This window comes from Pelobates fuscus, chromosome 9 (assembly GCF_036172605.1).
Source record: "Pelobates fuscus isolate aPelFus1 chromosome 9, aPelFus1.pri, whole genome shotgun sequence".
NCBI classification, from domain to species: domain Eukaryota; kingdom Metazoa; phylum Chordata; class Amphibia; order Anura; family Pelobatidae; genus Pelobates; species Pelobates fuscus.
Window position 1 is genome coordinate 88,182,896 of NC_086325.1, and position 14,096 is coordinate 88,196,991.

Below are 14,096 nucleotides of genomic sequence, written 5' to 3' on the forward strand. Positions count from 1 at the left end.
CAGGAGAACCTGGATGAATAGAAAAAAAATAAAGAATAGTCCTTAAAACAAAAGCAATAACCGCTACCAACGTAAAACCTAAAACAGACTAACACAGCACAGGGAACAAGTATGGGTACCTGACAGACTCAGAAACTGAAAGGCAACAGACACCTGGAAGCCAGAACCACTATTCTAAACTGAGAAGAAAGCAGAAAAACTGGAAATGTATATGATGCATTATGGCATCCTTTCCACCGACCAGAACCCATTTGAATAAAACAGCAAACTAAAACACCTAGAAATAAACCAGAGTAACCATAGGGGGAAAGGGGAAAACAAAAAACAGTCCTTCTGGGAAGTTCCATGCCCTTAAGAAGTGACATTCTCAGGTAAGCAAAGTACCTCAGAGAGGTGCCCATAAATTGGTTCAGAATAATCCACGAGAGCGGGTGGAACCATTGAAGGGAATTACTACCAGAAGGGCTCATTCTTCCGGCTGCATCAATGGGTCCACGGTGGACCATAGAAGGTAATTGCCACCAGAAGGGCTCTGGTATCTGGCTGGTCATTGCAGAATACCTCTGGGGAAAAAACTGATTACTGGGAGGGAAATACTAGTTCTATTTTTTAATTTGATGTTCCTATCCTATTTTGGTGTGCAATGAGTTAAATCCAACTGTATTGCTGCCATGGATATTACTGGGAAAGGGTTTTGCAGTCTGTAAATAGACAATATTTGTCAAGATCCGTCGATCCTCCTCAAGATCAGTCGATCCTCCTCAAGATCAGTCGATCCTCCTCAAGATCAGTCGATCCTCCTCAAGATCAGTCGATCCTCCTCAAGATCAGTCGATCCTCCTCAAGATCAGTCGATCCTCCTCAAGATCAGTCGATCCTCCTCAAGATCAGTCGATCCTCCTCAAGATCAGTCGATCCTCCTCAAGATCAGTCGATCCTCCTCAAGATCAGTCGATCCTCCTCAAGATCAGTCGATCCTCCTCAAGATCAGTCGATCCTCCTCAAGATCAGTCGATCCTCCTCAAGATCAGTCGATCCTCCTCAAGATCAGTCGATCCTCCTCAAGATCAGTCGATCCTCCTCAAGATCAGTCGATCCTCCTCAAGATCAGTCGATCCTCCTCAAGATCAGTCGATCCTCCTCAAGATCAGTCGATCCTCCTCAAGATCAGTCGATCCTCCTCAAGATCAGTCGATCCTCCTCAAGATCAGTCGATCCTCCTCAAGATCAGTCGATCCTCCTCAAGATCAGTGTCAAAATCTAACATTTTATCGGATCAAATAACAATTATCTCTGTGGAGCATTATATGACAAGCCAAGTCTCTGCAAATAAATCCTGTGATAGGAGTGTAATCCTGAAATAGTTCTAATATTGTGGATATAAGTCTGAAGATAAATGGCTGTCCAGAGCAGACTCTCTAGATCCTTCAGCACTCAAGGTGCTTAATAAACAAAGTGCAGCGTATGGTATTTAAGTGAAGTTTATTGGTGGTTATCAAACCTTGCATTGAACACAAACAAATCCACTTTAAAATTCTATGATAGTGCTATATTTTCTAATCAACTACTACAATAATAAAACTTATATAGATAAAAATGGCTTCTAAATTAAATAGCAATGTTATGAGCAGCATATATCTTCGTCTAGAAACGTATTTGTTGCAATAGTTAATGTATCACTAGAAGCAATATTGTATGATTGTAACCCAGTAAAATAAAAGTAGAAACCACCAATTATTTCATTTAATTTTTAATAAATAGATCCACTAGGACTCACATGATGGCAAGAATTTGGAGGTGTCCAGTCTATTCCATTACTGTCAACCCCCTGCTGTTTCTGAAAGTGTAACGCAGCAGATGTAGTACACAGTCTATTTCTATTAAATGCCCTATGTTCCATGAATCCAGTCTTAAATGATCTTGGTCTGTCCAACATACTGTAGCCCACAGGGACAGGACAACCCATACAACACAAATGAGGTGTTGCATGTAATCCTATGGGCCTCAGTATTTTGGTAGAGGGTAATATTAGATGTACAAGGGATGGCTCCATATAAGATGTTTACATGTTGTACATCTAGTAGATCCACATTAGTAGGTACTCGGTAGTCCAATTGACACCTGCGAAGTAGGGAACACCATGTAGGTTAAGGCTGCCTTCTTGCTAGAACTGCAGTCCTATCTGACATCAGGGAAGTCTCTCTGGGATTGGGGCGACTCTGCTGCATTCATTGCTACATCCTGGACTCCGCTGCTTCATCAGAGGGCTCAGCGTGGCACCCAAGTGGGTTGGTGCCCAGCTCCAGGTCTTTTCAGTGTGGTGGATGTGGCAGTCCACTTGGGTTAGCAGTCCAGGATTGTCAGGTGTCCCGGAGTTGCCATTGCTGGAGGGACATCTTGGACAGACTCGATATGCCAGCATTGTGATACAGGACTTGCTGGACACACACAAGAATTATGTAGCAGGCCAAAAGATCAGGAGGCAGTTGCTTGGCAAGCAGCTCCAAACTTTCAGACTCCTCTTGTAGCCACTAGATTAACCAGACAGGCCCATCAGGTGGTTCCTCTGTTCTTCATTACTTCCTCACTGGGTAGGGAATCCCAGTTGAGGGATTCTTTCATCGGTGCCCCTCTCTTAGGGACCCTTCCAGCTGCTGCTCTTCCTGCAACCATGTTGCCTCAGACACTGCCTTTTACACATACTTCTGACTTGCTGGCCACTGCTTCATACCTTCTTATTAGCATCAGCCTGTCTCTATTTCTTGGGATGCCAAAGGAAAAGGATGATATTGGAGAGAAGATTTGAAAGGGTGAATTTGTAGATGTGCTTAAATTAGTAACCCCTGATACAAAGACAGTGGATAGGGCGCACAAGGACGAGGTTCCAGTTGAAAAGTCAGGCTATATCCTGGATATTTTGGAATTGGATGCAAGGTTTTATTTACCTTTGCAGCTATTCTTTGTACGTGTTCCCTGTAGTGCATTCTCTCTTAGTGTATTTGAACTTAATATGGGCCGCTTACAAGCTGCTCAAGAGTGTTGGTTAAGTATAACCAGCACTTTTACAAGAAGATGGTGGCACACCCTGGCTTGCATTTTAACACAAACAAAGCCATTTTGTGACTCTTGCTTATGATGCCAAATAGTCTTTTGTCAGGTTCCTTCCCTGGGCCTGCTAGCGGTTCTTCAGGAATGTTGGCGGGACATGCCATTGGGCAGCTTTGTGTCAATTTTTCAACATGAAAAGTTTGTATTGCAGAGGTTCTCCTCAAAACTACCATTGTGGGGGGGTGGGGCCGGGCTGCCCAGCTGAGCGGTCGCAGGACAGCTCGGCTCCTGCAAACAGAGGCACGAATAGCCTGAAAATCTTGATTTTTGGGGAGATTTACTGGCAAATAACTGCGACCCTCGACGAAACCGGGCTACCTGGGCTGAGGAGAGGCTTGCTCTCAAAGTTTTAGTCCCTCGGAGGATGGGGCCCGCTGCAACAGGCGGGACCTATGCTGGCGGTGAGTGAAGCGGACGGCCGCCGCAACACTATCCTGCCCGACATGCGTGGAATACCTGAGGGCCAGGTCCCGTTCCCCCCCCCCTCTGGACCGGGGGGGGTGATCCCGGTCCAAGCCACGCTAAGCTATGCAGAACTCTGTGGAAGCACTGACATGCAGACCCGAGACCCGCGTACAAGAAGGCGGAGACCATTTGTGCAGGACCTGCAATCTTGAGCACAGGGCGATTGGCAGCCACCACCTGATCTTGCACACGGGGTAATAAGCGACAAAACCAGTCAGTACATCCGACCTACCTACCACCCAGCGGTTCCTGCGAACCTCGACCAACAAGACGCCTCCCGCACATGAGACCTCACAAAGCCTACTGTAACGCACCAAACCTGCTCAACGACGGGCGGAACAGGCCAAAGAATCCAACCATGACCCACCGGAGAAGGAACCCCGAGGGGGCCACGCGGATGATTCCAGCACCCGAGGGACCCACACACAGCTCCAGCAGCTCAGCAGAGCAGGCATCGGGTGAGCACTGATGAATCTACACACAGAGGCCTAGACTCCACTTCCAAGCACCGGAGGGGGCTCCTGAGCAGCGGAACAGTACAGACTCTCGGGGCACCGAGTTATATTGCCCTACTGACTCTCTCTGCCTAATCCCTTCTGCAGCTATCTAAGCAGAGACTGGCGATCTCCACAAAACTCGTTATACATATAGCTCTAATGTTTTTGCTAGTTGCATGTACTCCTAATCTATGCTTGATATTAATGTTTTCACATACCCACTAGCTTGCCCCTAGACGGCATGCAACTGGCGGGGAGTTTTACATATAACGTAGCCTGCTCATATGCTTTTCCCTAATTTGAGATTGCCGATTCAGGCGACTTACATAGTCAGGCGACGGAGGTTCACTCCCACATGAGACACACCACTACGGGAATCACCTGTTTGGTACGGGATAAATGTTTTCTCCTGAAAATGCAATGCCACGCAGCCTCCACCTCAAGCACGCCACCTAATGCCAAACGCATGACTAGCCCAGTTTCTACATTCACACACTACCACTGAATCATAGCCTGCTACTCTGCTGACTACATATCACAATAGGATGTTTTTCATGTTTAGTATATGAACAGACCTAGTAGTATAATCTTAAACTATCAGCGTTGACGCACAATCCCTATATGTATAAGCAACCTCTATGTCTTAGATTACCGTCATAGCATTATAACTACAATCTGATGTGTAACTAGTTGAGTTAAACGCAATTTTAACCTAGCATGTTGTACCATAATGCAACACTTATTGGCTTATCTTCATGTAATATCAAAAAAAGTGCATTGTCTATCTACTACCCACTTAACTAATGTTTAGAAATCAACATATGGAATGCCGTTGGGGTACCATATGTATGCCTGTAACCAATATAAGCACTGCAAAAATAAAGATTTAAAAAAAAAAAAAAAAAAAAAAAAACGACCATTGTGGGTGTATATATGTAATGGGAAACTGCTTTTGTGAAAGGCAGTTTCTAGAGAAGAGTCCAGAAGAGAGGGTAAGTCTCCAGTGAGGTAGTTAAGGATTCTCCTCTGGTTAGAGTGGTGGCCACATAGGTGTAATATACACTGCTCAAAAAAATAAAGGCAACACTTAAACAACACAATGTAACTCCAAGTCAATCACACTTCTGTGAAATCAAACTGTCCACTTAGGAAGCAACACTGAGTGACAATCAATTTCACATGCTATTGTGCAAATGGGATAGACAACCGGTGGAAATTATAGGCAATTAGCAAGACACCCCCAATAATGGAGTGGTTCTGCAGCTGGTGACCACAGACCACTTCTCAGTTCCTATGCTTCCTGGCTGATGTTTTGGTCACTTTTGAATGCTGGCGGTGCTTTCACTCTAGTGGTAGCATGGGACGGAGTCTACAACCCACACAAGTGGCTCAGGTAGTGCAGCTCATCCAGGATGGCACATCAATGCGAGCTGTGGCAAGAAGGTTTGCTGTGTCTGTCAGCGTAGCATGGAGGCGCTACCAGGAGACAGGCTAGTACATCAGGAGACGTGGAGGAGGGCAACAACCCAGCAGCAGGACCGCTACCTCCGCCTTTGTGCAAGGAGGAACAGGAGGAGCACTGCCAGAGCCCTGCAAAATGGCCTCCAGCAGGCCACAAATGTGCGTGTGTCTGCTCAAACGGTCAGAAACGGACTCCATGAGGGTGGTATGAGGGCCAGACGTCCACAGGTGGGCATTTGGCATTTGCCGGAGAACACCAAGATTGGCAAATGCGCCACTGGAGCCCTGTGCTCTTCACAGATGAAAGCAGGTTCACACTGAGTACAAGTGACAGACTTGACAGTCTGGAGACGCCGTGGAGAACATTCTGCTGCCTGCAACATCCTCCAGCATGACCGGTTTGGCAGTGGGTCAGTAATGGTATGGTGTGGCACTTCTTTGGGGGGCCGCACAGCCCTCCATGTGCCCGCCAGAGGTAGCCGGACTGCCATTAGGTACTGAGATTAGATCCTCACACCCCTTGTGAGACCATATGCTGGTGTGGTTGGCCCTGGGTTCCTCCTAATGCTAGAAATCGTGTGTCAGCAGTTCCTGTAAGACGAAGGCATTGATGCTATGGACTGGCCCGCCCATTCCCCAGACCTATTGAGCACGTCTGGGACATCATATCTCGCTCCATCCACCAACAGACTGTCCAGGAGTTAGCAGATGCTTTAGTCCAGGTCTGGGAGCAGATCCCTCTGGAGACCATCCGCGACCTCATCAGGAGCATGCACAGGCGTTGTAGGGAGGTCATACAGGCATGTGGAGGCCACACACACTACTGAGCCTCCTTTTGACTTGTTTTAAGGACATAACATCAAAGTTGGATCAGTCTGTAGTGTGTTTTTCCACTTTAATTTTGAGTGTGACTCCAAATCCAGACCTCCATGGGTTGAAAAATGTGATTTCCATTTTGAATTTTTTATTTTTTTTGTAAATGGTTTTATTTGAATTTATCCAGTTTTCAGTGGTAGATGGTTCAACCAGGACTCGCAGGTCCCACATTTTCGCTTAGTTATCATTGCATTCAGTTAGCTGGGAGGGTGATTATATTGATCACGTTAGCAGAATTTGGTGACTCGCAGGTCACATCACATCATCAGAAGTTTCTAATTGTTGGATGCGCAGGTCCTCTGAGCGAAAATAAAATAAAACATTTATGTGTTGTTTTCACATGTTACGATAACTGGCAGGGTGGACATGCAGGTCCAAACGTTTACTCACATGCTTCGTCGTGATGCAGTAGAGTGGTAAGTCGGGATACTCAGATCCCTTGCCTAGGTCACGTCCTGAGGCGTATGTGCCCAAGTCAGTCGTGTGTTATGTATCGTAGACCTATGTCGTGGTGGTCTGTAGGTCATCTGGGTGGTGCGTTTCCTGTGTCCTGTGATGGTGTGTGTGTGTGTGTGTGTGTGTGTGTAGCGTGGGGGGGGTTTGGGTAGGGGTTCAGTCCGTGGGGGGTCGGTCTCCGTCAGGGGGGTGTCACCGTCTACCTCCACTTGGGTCTCGTATTGGAGTCTATGTGCGAAGTCTGGTTTGGATGTCGTTAGCAGCCAATAGGCCCAAATTTCTAGGTATTTTTCGGAGGCGTTAGTGGCACACATATTGAGTTCTTCTATTGCCCTGAGTTCTTCCATTTGGGAGAACCAGGCAGTCAGTGGTGGTGTGGCTGTTTGCTTCCAGAATTGTGGAAGCACCTGTTTGGCTACGTTTAGGATTCGTATGGTCAGTGATTTCTTATAGCGTGATCTGGGAGTCTGTGTGTGGTGTAGGAGCATGGCTTCGGGTGTGAAGGGTGGTGGTGCGCCGGAAAATGTGTGGAGAAGACTGTGTATGCTGTTCCAGAAGGGTCGGATGGCCTTACAGTCCCACCAGAGGTGAAGTGTGGTGCCTATCTCTGTGTTGCATCTCCAACAGAGTTCTGAGTGTTCTGGGTTTATAGCGTGGAGTGCGGCTGGGGTGCAGTACCAATTTGTAAGTAGTTTAAAGTCTGTCTCTTGTGTCTTGCTGAAGACTGAGCAGTGGTGTGCTAGATAGCACATCTCCTCCCAGTCTCCGTCGGTGAATGTCTTACCTAGCGCCCGTTCCCATTTCCCCATGAATTTCGGTTTCTCTGTCGGGGTTTCCCTTTGGAGTGTGGAGTAGATGAGTGAGATCCCGTGCGGTTGGGGGTCTGGGTCCAGGCACAGTCGATCGAATGTGGTGGGTTCCCTTGTCAAGGCTATACCTCCCGGGAGAGTTCGTATGTAGCTACGCAGTTGTCTGTATTTGAAGTGGTGCAGTAGTGTGGGGGTGGCTCCCTCCAATAGGTTTGGTAGCGTCTTGCAGTCAGGCCCGTCGAGTAGGTGGTGTAGTTTGGGGGCTTTGTGGTGTAACAAGTCTCTGAATGCGTTGGGGTCCGAGCCAGGTGGGAAGCTATCGTTGTGGGTCAGAGGGAGGAGGGGGGATGGGTAGGGCGCCAGTCTGCATCTTTTTATTACCCTCTTCCAGACCTGCAATGTCGCAGTCGTGTAGGGTGAGTATTGCCCCCCCCCCCCTCCCCCGCCTGCCAAGGCAGGGTGGACAGCGGTCTCCCAGCCTCACCTCTTCCACGTTCTTCCAGCTCTTGAGTACCTTCCCCTTTGTCCACTCCATGACTCTTTGGAGGTGGCAGGACTCCTAGTACAGGGTGAGGTCCAGCATAGCCAGGCCTCCCCTGTCCTTTGGCAGAGTCAGTGTGGTCATCCTGACTCTCTCGGCCTTCTTTGGTTCCAGATATATTTTCCCATCGCTTGTCTCAGGGTGGTTACGAAAGGTCTGGGAATAGTGATTGGGAGGGCTTGCATAAGGTAAAGTAGGCGCGGGAGAAAATTCATTTTAATAACTTGGATCCTGCCTAACCAAGATATGTGCGGGTACGCCCAGTCCGACAGGTCCCGTCTAAATCTATCCAATAGGGGGGCAAAGTTTGCCCCATACAGGGCTTTGGTGTTCTTGGTCAGCCATGTACCTAAATATTGGATCTTCTGGTCTGCCCATTGGAACGTGTGGCTCTGTCTCAGTGGGGCGGCCCTGGCTTCGGGTACGTTAACATTCAGGACGTAGGACTTTAAGTAATTAATTTTAAGGTTGGATATTGCCCCGTATTCCCGAAATGCTTTCAGGATGTTCGGTAACGTGACCTCTGGTTTGGTGACAAAGAACAAGAGGTCGTCGGCATACGCCGCTACCTTATGCTGTGTGTTGCCTTTTGTGATACCCCTTATGTCCATATCGTGCCGCACATGGGTGAGGAAGGGTTCGAGCGCCAGTACGAATAAAAGGGGGGATAGGGGACATCCCTGCCTTGTGCCGTTATGGATCGTCAGCTCCCTTGTCACCGCCCCGTTAACGATGACATGTGCCGTGGGTCCGTCCTGAAGTGTGGTCCCAGTCCTATGTGCGTCAGTGTTTGGAACATGTATTGTCAGTTGACTCTATCGAAGGCCTTCTCTGCGTCCGTGGACAGCAAGAGAAGGCCATCGTTGTGCCTGCCCTGGCCGTGGATAAGAGTCAGTGCCCTAACTGTATTGTCCCTAGCCTCGCGGCCCATGACAAATCCCACCTGGTCTGAGTGTATCAGGTGGGGGATGTGGGTTTGGAGGTGTGTGGCCAGGATTTTCGCTAGTAGTTTAACGTCACAGTTGATGAGTGAAATCTACCGCATGAAATTACCTGAAAATCTGAAATTACCGCATTGTTCTCTGTCCTTGTCGCCTTTCGGGATGAGGGTGATATGTGCAGTCAATGACTGTTTAGGGAGGTGGTGTCCCTCTCGTATGGCATTTAGTGCATCTAGTAGGGGGGTATAAAGGTGGCCGGCAAATGTCTTATAGTACTTCAGTGGTAACCCATCTGGTCCCGGGCTTTTGCCTTGTTTCGTCTCTTTGATGGCCCGGGTTAGCTCATCCATCGTGATGTGTTCGTCCAGTCGGTTGGATGCGTCTGTATCTATTGTCGGGAGGGGGTGTGCTGTCAGGTAGTTATTAATTTTCTCTTGTAGGCCGGCTTTCGCCGTGTCCGAGTGGGGCTGTGGGAGGGCATATAGGTCGGAGTAGTATCCTCTTATTATGTCTTATTAAGATTTTGGAGGGTAGGCGCTGTAGGGTGCCTTTCGCGTCCCTCATTTTGTCAATGTATGTCGTCTGTCTCCGTTTGGCGAGCATTCTCGCCAGCAGTTTTCCACTCTTGTTGCCATGGAGTAGGAAAAAGGCTTTGTGTCTGACCACGTCCCTATGGTGTTTCCTGTGGAGGAGGCCGGTCAGTTTGCGTCGTAATTGTAGCAGTGTCGCCTGATGTGTCTGATGTTGTGCTTTTTTATTAAGGGAGTCTAGTCTTTGTATCTCTGTCACCAGCTCCTTCATTTGGCAGTCAGTCTGTTTTTTTGAGGGTGGCACTCTGTCTGATGAAGTGTCCGCGGACCACACTTTTATGCGCCTCCCATCTAATGGTAGGCGACGTCTGTTCAGTCGTGTTTGTCCTAAAGTATTCCTCTAGTTGTACCCCTATGTCTGTTGTTAGGTCCGGTCTGGTGAGCAAATAGTCATTGAGTCTCCATATAAGTTATAAGAATAAGTTATGTAAATAATGCTAATAACTAAAACTGATGCATATTGCAAAACCTAAGCACTTGTATAAAATTTTAGATAACTTAAAGGACCACTATAGGCACCCAGACCATTTCAGCTTAACCCCTTGAGGACGCTAGACGGTTCAGGACCGTCATCGGCATTTTTCCCTTGCCGACCGACGACGGCCCTGAACCGTCCTAAATTTAAAATGTACTTACCCGATCGGCGTCGTTCCCCCGGCGGCGATCGGCGGTGCTCCCGGTGTGGGGAGACTGCCTGCAGCCCAGACAGTCTCCCCATGGCGGTTTAGGACCCCTGGGGCCATGTGATCGCCCAACAGGGCGACCACATGGTCACAATAGGTGTCCTAGTCTCTGCCTGCAGGGGGACTGTCTGTCTGTGCTGACAGGCAATCTCCCTGCAACTGTAAAATCAAAGAAAAATTTAAAGTGAAAGTTAATAAAAAAATATTATTATATATGTGTATATATATGATATATAGACATATATTATACCTATATAATATATGTCTATATATCATATATATAATGTCATGCTAAGTGTTTTTTTATATTAATATGTACATATATTAATATAAAAATACACTTATAATTAATTTACACACGTATGTATATATAATAACTATATATATTGTGTATATATTATTATAAAATACAAATAATTAAAAATAATAATAAAAATAAAAAAATTATATCTATACAAAATTTTATTCTAACTGTATTTTGATATTAATATATATATATTTATATCAAAATACACTTACAATGAAATTGTATATATATCTATGTATATAAAAATAAATAAAAAGAATGCAAACTATTCATATGTCCATATACAAAATTACATAAATAATTGTATAAATATACACGTAGACTTCAAATATATAAATATGCATATATATTTAAATTCTACGTGCGTATTTATGTAATATTTTTACATAATTAAGTTATTTTATTGATTGCAATTTAAGGGACCTGCCTGCCAACCCAGGCCGAGAGTACAGAGAATTTAATTTGCTATCACTGTATTTTACCCTGTAACGTTCTACGACACCCTAAAACCTGTACATGGGGGGTACTGTTTTACTCGGGAGACTTCGCTGAACACAAATATTAGTGATTCAAAACAGTAAAACATACCACAGCGATGATATTGTCAGTGAAAGTGACTTTTTTTGCATTTTTCACACACAAACAGCACTTTTACTGATGATCTAATTGTTGTGATACATTTTCCAGTTTTTAAACACTAATATTTGTGTTCAGCAAAGTCTCCTGAGTAGAACAGGACCCCCCATGTACAGGTTTTATAGCGTTTTTGAAAGTTACAGGGTCAAATATATGTGTCAAATATTTTTACATTGAAAATGGCCAGGTTGGTTACGTTGCCTTTGAGAACGTATGGTAGCCCAGGAATGAGAATTACCCCCATGATGGCATACCATTTGCAAAAGAAGACACCCCATTTGCAATACCTTGGGTTATGTCCAGTCTTTTTTAGTAACCACTTGGTCACAAACACTGGCCAAAATTAGCGTTCAATTTAGTTTTTTACTTTTTTCACACACAAACAAATATGATATTGTAAAGCGCTACGGAATCTGTTGGCGCTATATAAATGGCAATAATAATAATAATAATAATAATAATAATGAACGCTAACTTTGGCCAGTGTTTGTGACTAAGTGGCTACTAAAAAAGTCTGGACATACCCCATATTGAATACCTTGGGTTGTCTACTTTTAAAAAAATATGTACATGTGGGGTGTTATTTAGCAATTTATGACCGATAATAGTGTTACAATGTCACTATTGATACATTTTAAAAATGTATGTTTGGAAACCGCAATATCCTACTTGTACTTATAGCCCTATAACATGCAAAAAAATAGCAAAAAGCATGTAAACACTGGGTATTTTTGAACTCAGGACAACATTTTGAATCTATTTAGCAGTTTTTTTCATTCGCTTTTGTAGATGAGTAAAAGATTTTTCACATAAAATTCAAAAAAACGTTTTGTTTTTTTTTCAATTTTTCATCATATTTTTTCATTTTTTTAAAATTAAATTACATGAGTTTATATAAATAATGGTATGTAAAGAAAGCCCCTTTTGTCCTGAAAAAAACAATATATCATTTGTATGGGAACAGTAAATGAGAGAGCGGAAAATTACAGCTAAACACAAACACCACAAAAGTGTCAAAAAGATGCCTGGTCGCAAATGTACAACATCGCAAAAAAAGTCCGGTCCTTAAGGGGTTAATGAAATGGTCTGGGTGCCAGGTCCACCTAGGATTAACCCTTTCTGCTGTAAACCTAGCAGTTTCAGAGAAACTGCTAAGCCAGCCTCTAGTGGCTGTCTAATTGACAGACGCTAGAGGCGCTTCTCACTGTGATTTTCAGTGTGAAGACTCCAGCGTCCATAGGAAAGCATTGAGAATGCTTTCCTATGGACTAGCTGAATGCGCGCGCTACTCTTGCCGCGCATGCGCATTCAGCCAATGCTGGCGAAAAAAAGGAGTTCCCCACGCCGAGGGAGCCCGGCGGGGGAAAACAGGCAAGATTTAACTCCTTCCACCCCCTAGAGCCTGGCGGGAGGGGGGCCCTGAGGGTGGGGGGGACCTAGAGACCCTATAGTGCCAGGAAAAGGAGTGTTTTCCTGGTACTATAGTGGTCCTTTAATGTTTGTGTTTCCACATGGGGTAGAGCTGATTTAAAAAATAGTCAGACCATATTTCTTAGGTCCGTTCTGGCACACACAGTAATTTTTTTAATCTTTTTTTTCTTATCTTACTCTACAGCTTTAAATATATCACTATATTCACGCTTATTGAACCATATCCTTTTTTTTTTTTGGTGTGTTTAGTATGTGGAAGGGCCATTTGAAAAGTATCTGGAGCGATTAGAAGATCCAAAGGTAAGCTTTTTTTTTTTTTTTTTTTAATTGCAATATATTTAATCCTTTTGTAATCTAGACACACTGTCCTTAAATAACATCTAATCACTCCACTTCATGCACAGCTTTTACCTCCACCACATGAACATATTTTTGACAGCTAATTTTTCCTTTGCCTTGTTACTTGCTTTCTTTGCCTATTATTTACCCTTTTACTTAGCAGTTGTAATTATGGAGTTTTAGAAATTGTAACCTTTGCAATCAGTTGAGTATTTTAATTTTTTTTTTTAATTTTTTTTTTTTAGTATGCAATAGTTCTGTTATGCTGCTATGTAAACAAAAAAAACTATTCTACAGGCTCTCAAATGCAGATGAACCTTCGTGTCAAAATTAATTTCACATTAATATTCATTTCTGCAAATTATCCATCTATCCATCAGTTATGGTGCTTAGCATGCCTTTTTGTTTATGTTTAAGTACCTGCCAGAATGTTTGTGTTCATTCATTTATAACCTATTTTAATGCTTGTAGGAGAGTGCTGGTCAGCTTGAAATAACAGCCCTATCCTTGATCTTCAAGTAAGACGTGCCATTTTGCTTTCTTGTTATATCTGAAATTGAATTTGAAATAGCTTTGTCAGACATACATAACCTATGTCCTTCCCATTAACTGACAAAACATTTTTATTTTACTTTGCAATAATACACATCCATAATGCCTGGCTTGATTTCTATGAGTAATGTATTGACTCCAGACAATCACTTGTATACCTTTTCACTCAGAAGAACGGCAAAGGGATGAGAGAGTACGTTTTGAAATGCACATGCTGATTTTTAATAGTACAAAGCATTAAACACCCTTTTTGTTGGGATTTCTAGTTCTTCCATTATCAAAGGATTCTGGACCCCTTTACACTGTTTTATTGGCCTCTTTCCATGGAATGAATGAGGAAACAAAATAGGCTGCCTGGCTTTCACAAATTTAATTGGTAGACTGGTCGGGAGGTCTTTTTGTCC

General features: G+C 44.4%; 1 protein-coding gene across 1 annotated transcript in view; it reads left to right on the forward strand.

Moving 5' to 3' along the window:
- The window catches only part of LOC134572177 (putative bifunctional UDP-N-acetylglucosamine transferase and deubiquitinase ALG13), a 154,150-nt gene that overhangs the window by 34,842 nt on the left and 105,212 nt on the right, over positions 1 to 14,096 (forward strand). Inside the window, exons 3-4 of the mRNA XM_063430985.1 lie at positions 13,051 to 13,101; positions 13,612 to 13,658. Of these exons, the coding sequence (XP_063287055.1) occupies positions 13,051 to 13,101; positions 13,612 to 13,658 (98 nt within the window). The remainder of the gene's footprint in view (positions 1 to 13,050; positions 13,102 to 13,611; positions 13,659 to 14,096) is intronic.